At 36.2% G+C, this 18,938-nt stretch overlaps 1 protein-coding gene across 6 annotated transcripts in view; it reads left to right on the top strand.

Annotated features, from left to right (window-relative positions):
* Nucleotides 1–18,938, top strand: part of ANAPC1 (anaphase promoting complex subunit 1) — a 121,478-nt gene that overhangs the window by 43,194 nt on the left and 59,346 nt on the right. For 5 of the 6 annotated variants that reach the window (XM_067704375.1, XM_067704376.1, XM_067704378.1 and 2 more), the window contains 11 exons: nt 419–687; nt 1,997–2,088; nt 2,891–3,039; nt 5,987–6,065; nt 6,463–6,499; nt 6,581–6,651; nt 8,545–8,723; nt 10,989–11,215; nt 12,641–12,759; nt 15,115–15,386; nt 17,695–17,929. In XM_067704375.1, the coding sequence (XP_067560476.1) occupies nt 419–687; nt 1,997–2,088; nt 2,891–3,039; nt 5,987–6,065; nt 6,463–6,499; nt 6,581–6,651; nt 8,545–8,723; nt 10,989–11,215; nt 12,641–12,759; nt 15,115–15,386; nt 17,695–17,929 (1,729 nt within the window). The remainder of the gene's footprint in view (nt 1–418; nt 688–1,996; nt 2,089–2,890; nt 3,040–5,986; nt 6,066–6,462; nt 6,500–6,580; nt 6,652–8,544; nt 8,724–10,988; nt 11,216–12,640; nt 12,760–15,114; nt 15,387–17,694; nt 17,930–18,938) is intronic. The other variant, XM_067704377.1, reaches the window with a different exon arrangement.

Below are 18,938 nucleotides of genomic sequence, written 5' to 3'. Positions count from 1 at the left end.
CTAAAACCCAAATCAATGTAGTGGTCCTTATACCTGCCTATCTACACTTCCCACCTTTCCTTCTTTACTTTTGGCTCATAAGACATTGCCTAAGATAATCTTAAATTTTTCTCTCTCAATCTCTACCTAGGTAGTAGGATTTTTCTTCCAAAGTCTCTTCCCTAAAAGGGCGTGACTACATTTTTTCAAGTGATTTTTAAAGGTGTCTTGTCTTAATATTTATTGCTGGCACCTGGAAACTGCTTAGCTATTTGAAGTGTTGGTTCTAATTTTTCAGCATTGTGATTTTTCATATTATTAACAACTTAATGTGAAAATGGAACTTGAATTGTTTTAAGTGAATTTGATTTTCTTTTTTAATGATGACATTACAAGGAGGGATTATTTAAAAAGTTAATATCCTTTTTATTCTTCTCAGGACTGGGAATATTTACTAAATTCAGACTACCACCAGAATGTTGAGTCTCATCTTTTGAATAGATCTTTATGTTTGAGTCCTTTGGAAGTTTCACAGATGAAGGATGAGGATTTGTCACAGAATCTCAGTTTGGACTCTTCTACACTGCTTTTCACTCACATACCTGCAATTTTTTTTGTTCTTCACCTGGTCTATGAGGAGCTTAAGTTGAACACTCTAATGGGAGAAGGAATTCGTTCACTTGTTGAACTTCTCGTTCAGTTGGCAAGGTAAATGTTGTTTGTAGATTAGAAACTTCAAGAGGTCGTTAGCTGACTTGATCTTAGACATGAATATCATATAGGAAGCTTGTAAATAAGTTTCTGAAATCTACCGTCTCAACAAACCACAGCATTTTCTATAAACCACAGAATTGTTTGAAGGTATCCACTATGTAAGGGCCTGTGGGTCATGCTGGGGTTGCTGGTCTTTGTCCTAAGATGAGTGGGAAGACACCGGAGTGTGTTACACGGTGAGGATGACCTGCTCAGCTTTCATTTTGACACGATGACTGTGGTGAAAGGTTTGTAATGACACCTGCTGTTTTCATAGTAATGCCTATGTTCAGATAGTGTTTACAGCGAACAAAATCGTAATTTACATGTAGGAATTGTCAAAGTAGGTATTGCAATCCCTGTTTCAGCGATGAGGAAACTTGCTCAAGTTTGTTTCTAAGAACAGGTGTCGTTTGCTAGTCGTGGGCTGTCTTTGCTATTCCTTTGTTGTCTCAGTCTGTGGTCTTCCCCGTCTTTCAGGCTCTCGTAGTGGATCCATAATAAGATTGTTCTGATAATATTTTTAAAAGCCTTTCTAGCACCTTGTGTTTGACACTGAACTGGGAAGGTCATACTTACGTGTTATTTGAGCCTTTGTGACCCTTGGTGATAAAGAAAGTTAACTTTGAATTAAAATGCCAACCTCTGTGTTAAGGTTGTAGTATGTTTTCTAATTTCTGTTATCTTCCTTGAGATACTGAAATTCTTTTCTGAGACATGGCAGTTTTAATTGATGGTCAGTTTCTCTTAATGATGAATCATTACTATGATGAAAATACTTTTGTAATGAAATGATTTTCAAACCCTAATCATGGCTCTCTGAAACAGGTAACATTTGTAAAATGTTTTACATTTTGTAAAGTATTTCTCACACATATTATCTTATTTAATCTTAAAAACTTGAGAGTGAGTTAACTGGTGTTTCTCCATTTTCTAGAAGAAAAAATACTGAGATTCATAGAGTTGACTTGCTGACAGTCACACAGCTAATAAATTAAAAGAGGAGAAAATGGACCACAGTGTTTTCACAGTAGTTTTATCCACAAAATTCATCTGGCAAAAGGAGTTTGGGTTCCATTTGTCATACTGGGCACTTTAAAGTCCAGAAATAGAATACAGAGGCTCTAGATCTGGTTGTCTTCTTTCTCATAAGTAAATTTTTTTAATTGAAAAGTTCAACTGATGAGTCCTTCTAACTCTTTGGGAGGAAAGTGCTATAATACCTTCCTTGTTATTTCTTTTTTATGTGTTCTTATTGTTTTAGGGACTTAAAATTGGAGGCTTATGTAGATCATTACTATAGAGATTACCCAGCACTTGTCAGAACTACTGGACAAGTGTGTACAATTGATCAAGGTAAGTGTGCTGTTAAAGGTTTTCTGAACAATGTAGTGACATTTGCTTGTATTTTTCTTGGTGAATAGCAGAGGATATATTTCTTACCATTGGCCTCTAAATCAGGGGCAGTGTCTTTCCACCAGGCAGATTTTAGTTTGTAGTGTTCGATCTCTGACTTGTAGTAAGCCATAATCTCTTCAGTGTAGGAGGAAAATGTTACTCATCCCTAAGTTTCTGCCTTGCAAAAGCTTAGAGCTTCCAGTGCCAAGGGTGCGCTGCTGTCCTGTGCTGCGCAGTTAGTAGCCACCTGCCATGTGCTATCTAAGTTAATTATGTTAAAAATTCAGTTCCTCAGTTGCACTGGCCGTGTTTCAAGTGCTCGGTAGCCACATGGGGCTAGTGGTTGCCATATTGGACAGTACAGATACAGAACATTTCCACTGTACTGTCTTAGACCCCGAGTTAAAGCGACTCAGGATTGGGGCCCAGTTGTTAAAACAGAGCACAATCCTGGGTGTCTTGTCTGTTTTCTCATCTTTAGGGTTAGGGCAGAAATTTTTGGTTAGATTCTTTATATGCCTTGAACACAAGAATTTTCTAAATTTCCTCCCAGGATTGGATAAAATATTAGTCAATTAAATTCCACATATTATAATATGGTCAGTTACTTACTGTGGCAGAAAACACGGAGCATTTTGGAGACTATGGAAAAATGTTATTCTGATAGTTTTCAAATGATAGATATTGTTGATTATTTTTCCTTTAGAATAAAACAGTATTGTATTAATGTATCTTTATAAACATTTGTCTAATTTTAAAGGACAAACAGGATTTATGCATCATCCATCATTTTTTACTTCTGAGCCACCAAGTATTTATCAGTGGGTGAGTTCTTGTCTGAAGGGTGAAGGAATGCCACCCTATCCTTACCTCCCCGTCATCTGTGAAAGAAGCAGACTTGTAGTCTTGGTATGTATTCAAAGTGTTGCCAAACTTGTTCTTTTCTTTTTCTCTTTCAGTATAATTTTTTAAATTATCATACAGTTAAATTAACTTTTTTTTTTCATTTTGTATATAGCTCTGAGGATTTCAACAAATGTAGAGTTCATGTAATCACCACCATAATTAGGATTCAGAACAGTTCCATCACCCGCCTCAGAAAATTCCCTCATGCTTTTGGGATTCATCCAAGTGTTGCTGTATCAGCAGTTCGTTACACTTAATTGCTGAGTGCCAGCTATACATTGTGTGGATATATCACATTGGTTTATCCATTCATCCATTGAAGATATTTGGGTTGACTCCAGTTGTTAGCAATTATGAATACAGTTGCTATAAACATTCATGTCCAGGTTTTTTGTGTGAACAAAAGTTTTCATTTCTCTAGGGTAGATACCCAGAGGTGTGATTGATGGCCATATAGTAAGTATATATTTAAGATTGATATATGTATATTTAAGAAACTGTAAAGTGTTTTTCAGAGTATATGTACCATTTTACATTTCCACCATCAATGTGTGAGAGTTCCAATTTCCCTGCATCCTGGTCAGTGTTTGGTATTGTCATGATTTGTAATTTTTGTCATTCTGATAGATGTGTAGTGATATCTCATTGTGGTTTTAATTTGTGTTTTCTTAATGGCTAGTGATATTTTGAGTATTCCTAGATATGAGGTTTTGTCAGATCTATGGATTTCAAGTATTCTTTCCTGTAGTTTGTCATGTTCCATTGTTCTCTTAATGTTTCCTTTGTGAAGCAAAAATGCTTAATTTTGATGAAGCCAGTTTATCCAGTTTTTTTTCTTTTATGGATTGTGTTTTTGGTGTCATGTCTATAAATTCATTGTTTAGGTCACAAGGATTTTCTCCACTTTTCTTCTAGAAGTTTTACAGTTTTATGTTTTACATTTAGATCTGTGATCCATTTTGTTAATTTTTATAAGATGTGAGGATTATGTTGAGATTTTTATTCCATTTGGATGGTCAATTCTTTTAACAGCATCTGTTGAAAACACTATTCTTTCTCTTTTGTACTTTTATTAAGAATCAGTTGACCACATTCTTGTGGGTCTGTTTCTAGACTTTTTATTCTGGTCCATTGATCTGTGTTGTGGTCCACACACTCTGGATTACTGTAGCTTTATAGTAAGTTTTAAAATTGGTTAGTATGACTTTTCCTTCCATTACTTTTCTTTTTCAAAATTGTTTTAGCTATTTAAATTCCTTTGCCTTTTCATTTAAACTTTATAATCAGCCTGTCCATAGCTACAAAAAATCCTACTTGCATTTTTAAAAATAAAATAATTTTTATTTTTATTTATTTATTTATTTATTTGCGGTGCGCGGGCCTCTCACTGTTGTGGCCTCTCCCGTTACGGAGCACAGGCTCCGGATGCGCAGGCTCAGCGGCCATGGCTCACGGGCCCAGCCGCTCCGCGGCATGTGGGATCTTCCCAGACCGGGGCACGAACCCGTGTCCCCTGCATTGGCAGGCAGACTCTCAACCACTGTGCCACCAGGGAAGCCCCAATTTTTATTTTTAAAAATTAATTCATTTTGTTAATACATAGGTAATCCAAGATCAGACCCTCAAATAGAACCAGAGGGTGTGGGCAAAGGTGAGTTCCTTCACACTCCTTTCTCTTGGTCCCTCTACTGGAGTAGCCTGCCTACAGGTCTTTTGTGGACCTTTCTGGAGATGGAGCCTTCCCAGACTTAGAAGAGAACCAGATCTTTTGTCTCCTCTCCCAGATGTCACTGGAGTATATGAATGTCCTTGCTCCCCACCCATCTTTTCCTTTACTCTGCATTCTGCTTTGCTTCATGTTGAGAAAGGCTTCAGAACCCCCTGTGGCTCTGAAATTGACACGCAGAATGGTAATCTGCTTTTAAAAAAAAAATGCTGATAAACTATACATAACATAATATTTATTATTTTAACTATTTTAAGTGTACAATTCAGTGATGTTAAATACATTCACAGTGTATTAAGAGCAGCTTAATCCGAGAACTTTTTCATTCCTTGCTGCTTGTGTGGAAACATTCAGGTGAAATCACCAGATATATTGGTCCTGTCCAACTCTGCTGAATGGGTTAGACTCAGTGTTATATCTACCCAAAAGGGAGCTAGAGAAATATGAATAAGCCAGAGTTGTTCAGCCTCCAATTTAAATAATAGTAGTCAATTTGTAGATATTCATATTATATCTTTGTTAGATATGATGTCAGCTAGCTTTAGGAATATATCATTTGCAGTGGGTTAGAATGTAGGACTTGAAGATCCTCCAGCATTGTGCTGAAATTTTAATAAGCTCATACTGCTACTTTCTTTCAGGAAAAAAAAAAAAAAGCTGCAGACGTAGATCTTAGTGGTAGTAGCAAGTATTCAAACGAGAACTTTGAAGGCTGAAGCAGAGAAGGGTTAGGCCTAGAGGGGTAGAGAGTTAGGGCGTACCTCACCAAAAATGACCCAAATGTCAATCAGTTTATAAGTAGATAAACAAAGGTTGGTACACCTGTATAATGGAATACTCGTCAGCAGTAAAAAGAAACAAACTACTGATACATGCAGTAACGTGGATGAATCTCAAAGGAGTGCTGAGTTAAAGAAGTAGGGCACAGAAGACTACGTGTTCTATGACTCCATTTGCATGACATTGTAGAGTAGGCAAAATTTAGGGAGAGAAAAAAGATGCGTTGTTTCCACTGCTTGGTGTAGGGGAGGGAGCGGATTGACTCCAAGGGGCACAGGGAACTTTCTGGTGTGATGCAGGCATTCTGTATCGTGACTGTGGTGGTGGTTATATGATTGTATAACATTTGTCAAAACACAGAGCTGTACATTTAAAGTGGGTGAATTTTCCTATATGTAATTATGCCCCAATAGTTTAAAAAATGTTAACTTTCTCCTTATGCAGAGTATTGCACTCTACATACTTGGTGATGAAAGTTCTGTTTCTGATGAATCCTCACAGTATTTATCCAGAATAAGTATAGGTAAGTCAGTCTAATGTTAAGCTTCCCCAAACAAATTTTTATAGATGTTGATATCAGAGTTGAAATTTAAAAAATTAAAAATTTTCCAAGTGTACTTCAGAGGCCATGTCTTGCTTCATTTTAGAGGTGACATAATTGCACCGTTTTAGTCTGGAGTCCACATCTGACTTTTAGAGACCAAGTTTGCTTAAAATCTAACACATTTTACATTTTCAGTGTGTCTAAAAAGGACTGTTTTAGCCCCAGGGAAATGATTATACTTTCCAGCCTGCCAGAGTACTGCTTATTATTTTTTAGCATTTGTTTATTAATGAATTTTTATTTGCAAATGTTTTCTGCATGTTATGTGTTTCCTTTACCAGGATAACTATCAAAATAAAGTTTCGTTTTGTTTTAGCCCCACAGAAGTCACAAGCAGAGCAAGAGGAGAACAGGTGACTTTTATTCAGATTTTGCTTTTACACAGTCTGTTTGATAACTTCGTGTTTAATAACTTCATGTTTGTTCTCTTATAGGTTTAGTTTCAGGCATTCTACATCAGTTTCTAGTCTAGCTGAGAGATTAGTCGTCTGGATGACTAATGTAGGTAAGGTGGTCTTTGTTACTTTTCATGAGTCTTTGAAATCCTTTCCCTGGGCTCTCCTTCCTAAGTAGGCCCTGTGTCCTCAGAGCTCACTAGAGCTGGAAGGCGTGAGAAGGGAGGGCCTCTCGCTCTACCGAAGGATCCCACAGGATGGAGATGATGGCCCATCAAGCCACCCTTCCTTTCCCTGCCAGTCTCACAGGTTCCCTATACTAATATCTGGGCTATCAGAAATGAGTATTTCTGGCAAAATCTAAAAGTAATGTGTAAATATTTCAGGGTATGCTTTTGAATGATACAGGCCAGGGATTTTATGCACCAAGAGGCAGATTCACCTGGGACAAGGGAAAGGAAGGAAAAGAGTTTATTCTCTCTTCCTAAGCCTGTGCCTTTAGGTTTTAAGCTGAGTAAAATACTAAAATTTCCTATAAAAATTTTTAAAAATATTACTGATATGAAAATGTAGAAAAGGAGAATGTTATAGAGTAGTATGTTAGAAGGTAATGCTTTAATGAATATTACAGGATGTTTCTGAATTCTTATTTAGGGAATGTTCTGAATGACTTAGTTTTTCCCTGTACTTTTGTGTATGCTTCCTTGACAATTGCAATAATTGTCATATAGTATTACAGATGAGACACTTACGCTGAAAATATGAGTTCTGTTCATTTGTATAGTACATAGCATTTAACCTCAATAATTGATCAACTTTCTATATTAATAAATAATGTATAATATTACAAAATTTAGAAAATTATCACCGAAGAAATTAATTAACCTGAGAATTTGAAGTTTTTTTAAATGAAATATGGTGTACATGTAAGAGTGTATAAAATGTATTTAGAGAATAATAATAAAATGAACATTGATGTCCTGGTCACCCACCATTAGAAATAAAACATTGCCAGTGTAGTAGAAAGCCCTGTGGATCTACTCCTGCATGGCCTCCCTTTCTCATACACCCATCGCTAGAGGTAAAGTACCTGTACCGTACCCTACCTAAATTTTGTATTACCTTCTGTCATTTTTTTTTTGTTTTTTTTTTTTTGAGTTTTATCACTTCATATATTGCTTAGTGTTATATGTTTTTTAACTTTATGTAAATAGATATAAATATAAACATGTTTTTTTACTATCTTATTTTCTTCACTCAATATTATTATTTAAAGATCCATCCATGTTGACTCATGTAGCAGAAGATCATTCATTTTCACTGCTGTATGATCTACTGCTTGAATATATCACAACTTATTCATCCATTCTATTGATGATAGCAATTGGGCTCTTTCCTCCCTTCCCTTTTTTGCCATAATGAAACATTACTAATGAATATTTTAATGCTTATGTCCTGGTGCCATGTGCACAACTTTCTGTATGTCTGTTGATGGACCGTAGGGGTGGACCTAACTCTACGTGCTGAATGTTTTCCAAAGTGGTTGGACCCGTATACACCACCACTGGCTGTGGAAGAGAATTACTGTTGCTCTATGTAGTTACCAACACTTGGTATCGATTGACTTTAATATGTGTCTGTCAAATGAGTGTGAACTTTTATTTTCTAGTGGTTTTAATTTACATTTCCCTGATCATTCATTGGATAGAGCATCTTTTCATATGTTTATTGACCATTTGTGTTTCCTCTTAGGGAAATGTCTTTTTGTCCTTTGTGTTTTTCCTATTGGATTGTTTGTCTTTTTCTTAAAGTTTTTAGGAATTTTTTGTTTAAAACAAAATTTTATACTCATCCTTGAGGTCAAGACACTGGTCTGGTAGTAAGATGAATAAAATCAATTTCTTGCTTATTTGTTAGGATAGAGTTTACTAACTTCACTCAGAGAATAATTGGAACAGTGGTAAGTCTAAGTGAAAAATTTTGTCCCTTCCTTTCACCACAAGGTTTCGCTTTAAGAGACTTGGAAACCCTTCCCTTTGGAATTGCTCTTCCCATCAGAGATGCGATTTATCACTGTCGGGAGCAGCCTGCTTCAGACTGGCCAGAAGCTGTTTGCCTGTTGATTGGGCGTCAGGATCTTTCCAAGCAGGCCTGTGAAGGAAACTTGCCCAAAGGGAAATCTGTGAGTATCAATATGGAAAGTCCATATTCAGATTTAGCCTCAATAAAGTCAGAGTAGAAATGTTCTCCATTTTCCTTTAAGTCTTTTTGCAAGTGTGTATATCAGATTATCTTTTATATTATATGCTAGATACGGTTTAAAATTGGACAAATCTTATTAATTGTAAGTCGAACATGGGAACAGATTTTGTGAATGCTCTGTTTTGCCTGGACCTTTCTGTGCCTTGAGTCAGGACAAGTGCCGAGTCAGTAGAGCAGCTACCATGACTGATTCCCTGCTTGGACCATGTTAGTAATTAACTACTTTGTAATTATTATGTGGAAATAGGGAGAGCACATAATATCCTGAATTTGAATAAATTATAACTATTTTCTCCTTCATACTTTTTTGATGTGTTACATTTCTTAAATTTAACCTTTTACGTAGGTGTAAATATATCTTTAATCACATAAAACTGAAGCCCCAGGAAAAAGGTGTTTTTGCAGGGGGGCACTAATGTTGTTTAGAAGCTGTCTTAATGTTATCCCTCCTCAAACAGTGCCCTTCATCCATGTTCAAATCTGTTTTTTTAAGAATGGGTTCTAAGACCCTACAAATGGAAAGTGAAATATATCGTTATCCTCCTTTCTTTTTAAAATCAGCCTCTTTTAAAACTTAAAAATGGAACTTTGAAAACTTCTTCTAGAACTCCAGTTAACTTAAAAAAAAATGGTAGCACTGCATTTACTCTAAGAATCAAGGAGGATTCAGGGATGGTTATTCCACCCCTGGTGACTTTGGTACTTTATGTCTCTGAGAAAACAGTGCAGATTTGGCTCATCTCTTATTAACCTTTGAACCAACACATAATAATCAATTAATAATCAATAACTGTTCATAATCCACATTAGATCTTAGACTATTAATGCTTCTTCAGAGACTGTTATCAAAATTTATTCCCAACATCAGAGTTGTATAATGGATCTGTGACAGAAGCAGTTTCCATGGGGGATCCCATCTCCAGCAGGGTTGTACCAGCACATGTCTTTTAATCTGCACTGAAATAACAACTCTTAGTTGAATTAGCATTTGGCTTGTTTTAAACAGAAAACCAAATTTTTTTGCTAATAATATGGTTATCTTTACCTTGACCAAGAGAAGTCTTTAGCATTTATAGACCTCTTTTATTACTGTGAATGAGAACATCATTAGCACTAAAGCCAAATGGTATTGATAATTATTCATTTATATTTATATGTCATTTTAAGTAATTCTGGCTAAATTGAATTTGTTCAGTTATTTGAGGTTACATTTTATAACTCGTCTCCAATTTATCAGCTATTTGGGTCTGTATCTTATTGCTAACTCACCTATTAGAATGTAGCTGCTTTTAAGATTAGATATTCCATAGGAATTATAATAAATTTTTATCAACTAAAGTCAGACTGATTATCTAGTCATATCTACCTTTATTCTTTTTTCAGGCTAATGTTGCTTCCACATTAAATGTTGCAAAACTTTAGCATTTCACCTAGGAGTTAATCTTTTGTGAAAGGAGTTAAAACTCTGAGAGAAAATGAGATTTCTGCTATTAACATCTATCTTAAAGTCTGACTGAATTATTTGGACTGGGAAGGCTCATAGTAAAGTACATGCTGAGCTTATGAGGACAGAATGATAAGCAAGGAATGAACTCTCCTCACTTGTTTTGCTTCATTTAATCCCTTTCCTTTTAAGAAATATAGTTGGAACATACTTAGGAAAAAAAAAAAAGTGAAAACCAACCATGATTTATTCTACTTAAAGCACAGAAGTGAGAAAGTGTTGTCTGACCTCCTCCAGCCCTTGGTTTATATCCTTCCAGGTTGTTTTCTTCTGCTTCTGTTAATTAAAGACAGTATTTAAATTGGTGTTGGTTCTTTAGTGCGTGGGGTTAATATTCCATTTGCAGTAATTTGTGTCCTTTTTGGAATATTTAGGATATAGTTAGAGTTTTACAGTTTATTTAGAATATATCTTTCGATGGAATCAGCCTCCCGACTATCGTCGTAAGTTGAAAGCTTTCCCCTTGGCTCAGTAAAGAATGTTTCCAAGTGGGCAATATAATTACACTTAAAAAAAAAAGATTTTTAGGTTAGAGTCCCAGTATGTATTGGGAACCCAAGCCAGCCCTGCTTTGGAATATATTTTTTCTCTGCACTGATGTAGACTTGGTACCTCATCCTGTGTATCCTCATGTTCAATAAGTGTGTGTTGGCTGGTTTTTAAATTAGTATTACAACGTAGTCTGTTACTCAGGTGCTCTCATCAGATGTTCCTTCAGGAACAGAAACTGAGGAGGAAGATGATGGCATGAATGACATGAATCAGGAGGTGATGTCACTAATATGGAGTGAAGACTTAAGGGTGCAGGATGTGCGAAGGCTTCTTCAGAGTGCACATCCTGTCCGCGTCAATGTGGTGCAGTACCCAGAGCTCAGTGACCACGAGTTCATTGAGGAAAAAGAGAACAGGTAAAGGAAAACATTAACTGCTGTAATTTAAGTAAAAATTTAAATAAAACATTAAGTACTGCCTCATTTTGTTCAACTGTAAGAATAGGCATGACTGTAGCATTCACACCTCACAGAGTTTCTCTGGGAATCAAGTGGGTCATTTCTACACAGTGCTTAGAACACTGCCCAGTACATAGTATAGTAAAGCTCGATGCAGTCAGCGATTATTATCAGAGTTCATTGATTGTATGATGCTGATTTTTTTTTTGTACGTTTTACTATTTCTGAAATCAGATTATGTCTTTCAATCTGTAGGTGTTTGTAGGTGTTATGGTTTAAATGGCAGTGTTTTTTCTTTTTTAGTACCTCATGAAATAGTGCTGCATCTTAAAATCAATGGCGTCTTAAATGGAAGGGGGGATATACTGTTTTTGTTTTCACTATTATAATTTTGTAGATTATGTATAATGTTTCTGCTAAACATGTTATAGAATGTAGTCTGCTGGCCTGATTCTAAATTTCCCTGATTTTAAATTAATGTGGAACAGTGTTCCCAAAGAATCTTAGGACAGCAAAATTCTCCTCACCAATGGACTAGAAAAGCAGCTATATATATTTACAGTTAGGGAGAGAGGGTCCTTGTGAATAACTTTGTCTGCAGAGAGGATTTCAGCCTCTGGTTAGCCTCAGAAGGAGGAGGGCTGTTTCTCTGTCTTCAGGTATAACTTGTGTTAAGTGTTTCCTGGTTATGAATGCCCCTGCTTCCACAATTTCTGTTTGATGCCATTTATTTTAACATAGAAACAACTTAAAAAGTAGTTTATTAGTTTCAAAGTATAGCCTGTAGAAGCCATTTTAACCTTGAACATAGTTGACATATAGTGCTATTAGTCCTAGAAGTCCTTACCGTCAAGTAAATGAAGCTCCTGTGTTTCCTGGAGACACCGTGAAATCCGCTGACCTCCAAAACAGGGACTTCCTTTTTAACCTTGTGTGCACCCATGGAGGTGGTGCTTGGGCTATATTCACAAAAAGGATGAGAGGAGGATCCCAGCTAAACTGATAACAGCACAATGAGGAAACCCAACTAATACGATATTTTCCTCTGAGAGGGTTAGCATCGTTTAGAGTAGAATTATAGGTTTTGCTTTTTGAATACTTAGGGAGAGTTGGCTTGGTTTATAGAACAGCTGGTTTTAATTCAAAGCAAATATGAAACAGAAGAAAGAAATGTGTCTCCCCTTTAGAGTTTCTGATGGGAGTAAGAGTATTAGAATGAGAACAGCCGTGTTTAGATGACTCACTCAAGACTTTGTATGGATTTACTTCGATGTGGCTTCATCTTACACAGCACTGCTGCTTTTGAAATACTTGCCTACAGATTACATTCTGGTTTTTTTTGTTTAAAATTTTTTCACATGTTGGTTTTAATTTTAATTATAGATTGCTCCAGTTGTGTCAGCGAACTATGGCTCTTCCAGTAGGACGGGGAATGTTTACCTTGTTTTCATACCATCCTGTTCCAACGGAGCCATTGCCTATTCCTAAGTTGAATTTGACTGGTATGTTAAATTCTGGGCTCAGTGAGAAAGGAAAATGGGTGTATGTTTAGTGGAGTTGTTTTGAATCATTGTAGTTAAAACCAAAGAAATGCTCTATCCCCCGTGATTTTAAATATTGTTAATAGCTACTGTAGTGATTATTGTTAATAGCTACTGTAGTGGTTATCAAAGCTCAAATAGCAAATCAAATTAAACATTGAGGGAAGTAGAATATAGCCCATTACTAAATTTTGTTTTTAATGAGACCATTTCAAGATATAAAAAGGCACTTGGGGAAGTTTAGAAAGATACTATTGAATGGTGAGATCGTTAAACTTTAAATAATCTTAAAGTCAATATGTAAAAATATTTAGTCTTAAAATGTCTTGTTATGTCTTAGTATGAATAGATGATGCTTGTACAAAAACAAGAAAATATACTAAGCAAAAAGAAAAAATAAAAATGGTCACTCATAGTAGTCCCAACTTATTAGAGTTCACTAGTGTTAAATAACACTTTGGTTTATTTGTTTCCCAATTTTATTTCTCCATTTTATAATTTTATATTTATTTATCAGAAAATTTAAACCTGTTTTAGAAATTGTTTTTAGAAATTTACTATATAGTGAGTGAGCATCCTCCCAGACCAGCACTGCCCCCCGCCAAAAGATGATCTTGTTTTAATAATAAATTCATTTAGGAAAAAAACGTTCACTTTAGTTCCTTAACTGACACTGGTTTGGCCTATTGTGCTTTTGTATGTAATTATTCTTATCGAAGAAAATTTGCTTTACCCTTTGCCTTTTATTTTCTCTTGTGTATAAAAATTATGTCTTATACATATGTTGAATTGTTTTAGAAATTTTACTTGCTTTTTCATTATTAATCTCTCTGCCCTTTTTGAGAAAGTAAAAGTATAACTCATGAACTTGTCACCAGTGTGGTGCTATCACAGACCAGCATTTGAGTTAGCTCTTAGGTACAAAAAGCAAATGGTAAATACAAATATATTTTATTTTATGCTTGTGTCTGTGTATGTGTGTGTATGTGTATATAGACTACAAACAAGACACTATGCATCTAATTAAAATTTACATAACTTTCAGAACGCCTTTAAAACCATATTTTCAAACCTCTAGCGAACTGTATAACTGTATGCAATACAGTAAGTCCCCTACATATGAACGAGTTCAGTTCCGAGAGCACGTTCATCAGTCCAATTTGTTCGTAAGTCCAACAGAGTTAGCCTAGATACCCAACTAACACAGTTGGCTACGCTGTACCAGCTACATCACTGCTGCTTTTACGCTTGCTTCTGGACATCCTGGGCTTGAAATAAAGATACTGTACTATTGTACTCTATACAGTACTGTACAGTAAAGTACACAAAAGCACAACCATTTGTAGAGGATGCACACACGTGACAGCATACACCAGACATGTGAACTAACTTACGAGATTGGACACGTGAACGCACATTTGCATCTTTGAAAGTTAGCAATTTGAAAGTTCGTATGTAAGGGACTTACTGTATTTAGAATATTTATTTTAAATAGTCATCCATGACTTGAGCTAATACAGAATATTAAAAATATAGAGATAATTCAGTATTTGCCGGTATGCAGTGTAGTCAAAACACTCAAGAAAAGGCATTCAAAGAGAACATAGCATCATGAACATTTAATTTATACTGTTCTTAAATAAGTTGACCACAAATTTAAATTTAGTGAATACTCTTTTATGGTTCACTGGGTAACTCAAGTGTATAAAATGTTTTTTATATAGGTATCTTTGAATGCAATTTGGCATTTTTACCAATAGTGTGTAGTTAGATTTCTATATCATATAGAGAGATGTATAGATAAGAGATAGAGCAAATTTATAAAGCTCCTTGTCTTTTTTAAAAACAATCATTTTTCCGTAACATCCAGAGAAAAAATGGGATGGCACATTTGAAATTAACATTGTTGTCAGTCACATGTTGGAATTATTATTCATGTAGTTTGTGATGTTAATTTTCAATTTATTTTTCGGTGAGCTTCCTGCTGTTTGAAAGACAGATTTCAAAGCAGTGGGTATCCTAATCAGATCTGTACACAGTTAAATTGGTATCAGTTATCTTATTATAGTCCCATATATTTTAGCAGAAAGGACAGTGAATTATTTTATACAGTTAAGGTTTTTCTACCTTGCATCAAGTTTGACTCACATGTATAAAACTTGAAGTATGCATAGTAACCTAACATCATTACAGGTATTATGGGGTTAAGGGTTTTGAATGTAGAAAAGTGATCTCTGTTCTCAAAGAATCTAAATGTAACAATTTTGGTTTCTGAATTTTTGTTCTCTCAATTTTAAATTTTGTTTGCCTGAATAGGGCGGGCACCCCCTCGGAACACAACAGTAGACCTGAACAGTGGCAACATCGATGTGCCTCCCAACATGACCAGCTGGGCCAGCTTCCATAATGGTGTGGCTGCCGGCCTGAAGATAGCCCCTGCCTCCCAGATCGACTCAGCCTGGATTGTCTACAATAAGCCCAAGCACGCCGAGTTAGCCAATGAGTATGCTGGCTTTCTTATGGCCCTGGGTCTGAACGGGCACCTTACCAAGCTGGCTACTCTCAATATCCATGACTACCTGACCAAGGTGAGAACTCGTGCTGCCAGCTCCTGGCGTTGTGCCTCTCCCCTGGCTATTACAGTAGCTCCTAGTTGTTCTGTTTGCTCTTCTTCAATCTTGTACCTCTAAGTGCATTCTTCTCATAGCAGGCAGAGAAATCTTTCTAAAGTGTAAGTTGGAATATATCACTTCCCTGGTCAAACTGTTCAGTGATCTTCCATTGCTCTTAATGTACATTCTAGGAGCCTGTGTGATCCTACTCACTTCCCCAGCCTTACTTTGTGCTTCTCTTTTCCTTGCTCCCTATGCTCCAGCCATAGAGAAAGCTTGTATTAGCTCCTTGGCCAACCAAACTCTCTTGGCGTAAACTTTTCCACTTCTGTGCCATAAAAGTTCACCCATATGAAGTACACAGTTCAGTGGTTTTTATTATATTCACAGAGTTGTGCATCCATTACCACTGTTAATTTTAGAACATCTTCATCACCCCATGAAGGAACCCCTACCTAGTAGCAGTCACTCTCCGTTCCCCTTTCCCTCCAGCCCCTGGCAAACTGCTAATGTACTTGCTGTCTCTACGGATTTGCCTACTGTGGACATTTCATATAAATGGAACCAAACAATATATGGTCTTTTATGACTGGCTTCTTTTGCTTACTGTAATGTTTTCAAGGTTTGTCTATGTTGTACCATGTATTAGCACTTCATTCCTTTTTATTGCTGAATAGATATTCATTGTATGGATATACCGTATTTTATTTTTCCATTCTTCAATTGATGGATACGTGAGTTATTACTACTTTTTGACTATTATGAATAATGCTGCTATGAACATTTATATACACATTTTTGTGTGGATGAATGTTTTCATTTCTCTTGGGTATATTCCTAGGAGTGGAATTGCTGCATCATATGGTATCCCTTTGTTTTAAAGTTTGAAGAACTACCAAATTGTTTTCCACAGTGGCTGCACCATTTTGTAATCCCACCAGCAATACATAAGTGTTCCAATTTCTCTGCACTCTTGCCAACACTTGTTATTATCTGTCTTTTTAATTATAGTCATCCTAGTAGGTGTGAAGTAATATCTCAGTGTGGTTTTGATTTGCATTTATTTCCCTGATGGCTAATGATATTGAACATCTTTACATGTGCTTATTGGTCATTTGTATGTCATCTTTGGAGAAATGTCTATTCAAATCCTTTGCTTATTTTCTAATTGGCTGTCTTTGTTGTTGAGTCGTAAGAGTTCCTTATGTAACCTGAATACCAGTCCATTAACAGATACATGATTTGCAAAAATATTCTGCCGTTGTGTTGTCTTTTGACTTTCTGATGGTGTCTTTGAAGCACAAAAGTTTTAAATTTTGATGAAGTCCAATTCATCTACTTTTTCTTTGGTTACTGTGCATTTGGTGTCATATCTAAGAAGTTACTGCCTAGCACAAGATCACTTGGATTTATATCTGTTACACCTCTTTCACATTGTATACAGAAGATTTCATCTGGATTCATATGTGTATGCTCTTTTGTATATTACATAGATTTACACCTATATATACACCTATTTATAACTGGCGCTGTAGGGCAGTGAAGAATTGGAATCAACAATGTAGTCAACTACAGTGATGAAATATTCACAAAACTAAAATTTTCCTGTCAGCAAAATATGTAATAGCAGAAGTTTTCTTCTAAGAGTTTTTTTTTTTTTTTACTTTTAGTTACATCTTAGTTGAAGTTAATTTTTATGTATGATGTCAGGAAGGGGTCCAATTTCATTCTTCTGCAAGTGGCTGTATAGGTATCACAGCATCGTTTTTTGAAAAAACTCTTCTTTTCCCATTGAATTGTCTTGGCACCCTTGTAGTCAATTGAATATCAATGTGAGGGTTTTTTTTTTAATCATCTCAGCATCATTTACATGTTTTTCTCTCACCTGTCATCATTCTCTCTCACTTTGTAAATTTGAGTGCCTTCCCTTCTTGCCACTTTGCCTGGCTAATTTGTACTCATTCTATTGTAAATTTTACTTTCTAGAGATTCTTAATAATTCTCTAGTCCCTTCTAATCTAAAGTAGGCTCTGTTAAAATACTCTTTCATAATCTTTATACTTTTTCATTTGATGAGTTTTCAATAATATGTATTTTTTAGTTTAACACTTTCCCTTCCCCAAGGGCACTGACTTCATCAGAACAAGGACCTGTCTGTTTAGTTTGCTTGTGTATTCTTGGAGCTTCTCACTGTGCCTGTCACAGTACTGGCAGGCAGTATCTTATTTAAAACCACATATTTGTTTTGGTAGTGACTTAAGTCTTATTCTTTTTTCTGTCTTAGGGTCATGAGATGACAAGCATTGGACTGCTCCTTGGTGTTTCTGCTGCTAAACTAGGCACCATGGATATGTCGATTACACGGCTTCTTAGCATCCACATTCCTGCTCTCCTGCCCCCAACGTCCACAGAGCTTGATGTTCCTCACAACGTCCAAGTGGCTGCAGTGGTCGGCATCGGCCTTGTTTATCAAGGGACAGCTCATCGGCATACCGCAGAAGTCTTGTTGGCTGAAATAGGTATGGCATTAATAGTGCTGTGGTTTCGTAAGTGTATTTTTACCATTCCACAGGAACCAAAGTAAAAATGATGGTAAGATTATAAAAATTAAGGAAAAAATAGTAGCTTTTGTGAGCACAGAATGAGCTATACTAATAAAGAAAACAACTACAAAGTAATGTTTTCCAAGGCTGATGTTACTATGCAGGTTATTGGTCTGCATACTTACTTGGCCAGCCCATTACTGAGCTCCAGTGGCCCCATTTAACGAGGTAGCCTAGGGTCTTAATCACATGTGAGCATGCTGCTTATCCTGCTCTGTCTTTGCTAGGCAATGTCTGGCAATGGTCTACACTTAAAATTCAAAGTTGATTGTTTTGATCCCTAAAAGCACAATGTTTATTCTGTTGGACAACAACACTTCTAACAGAATGGAAGTGATTGATTCCGGCTTTCCTCTATATGCTGGTGGATATGTTCATGATAAAAGGCATTTTTTATGTTTTATCGTAAGTCTGCATTTTTTGGAAACGTGTCTTACGTGTTATCATCTTCTTCTGAGAAATGGAAATGCTATTAGTACTATTGGTACGTTCAGTAATTTAGATACATACTTGCATGTCTTGTTCTATCCTGTTCAGGATCTTTCTACATACACTTCAGGATAGCCACAAAATTTTCCCGGGCATCTCTGCTTCAGGCTGTAGATCTGTGGGTCTGCTGCTCAGACTCTGCTCCAAATGCCTTATTCTGGGACCCAGGCTTCTTTTATGGTGATGTCAGAAGGGCAAGAGGGAGAACCAAATAATGGAAGCGCATTTTAGGCCTTTGCTTACCTTGTGCCAGCCAGGATCCTAGTTCAAAGCCAGTCACACGTTCAGGTACAGAGGAAACTCTGTCAGGAGTGTGGATGTATTTATAACTGGCGCTGTAGGACACTGAAGAATTGGAATCAACAGTGTAGTCAACTACAGTGATGAAATATTCACAAAACTAAAATTTTCCTGTCAGCAAAATACGTAATAGCAT

Source organism: Pseudorca crassidens, chromosome 14 (genome assembly GCF_039906515.1).
Source record: "Pseudorca crassidens isolate mPseCra1 chromosome 14, mPseCra1.hap1, whole genome shotgun sequence".
NCBI classification, from domain to species: Eukaryota; Metazoa; Chordata; class Mammalia; order Artiodactyla; family Delphinidae; genus Pseudorca; species Pseudorca crassidens.
This window is presented reverse-complemented; position numbering and strand designations above follow the sequence as displayed.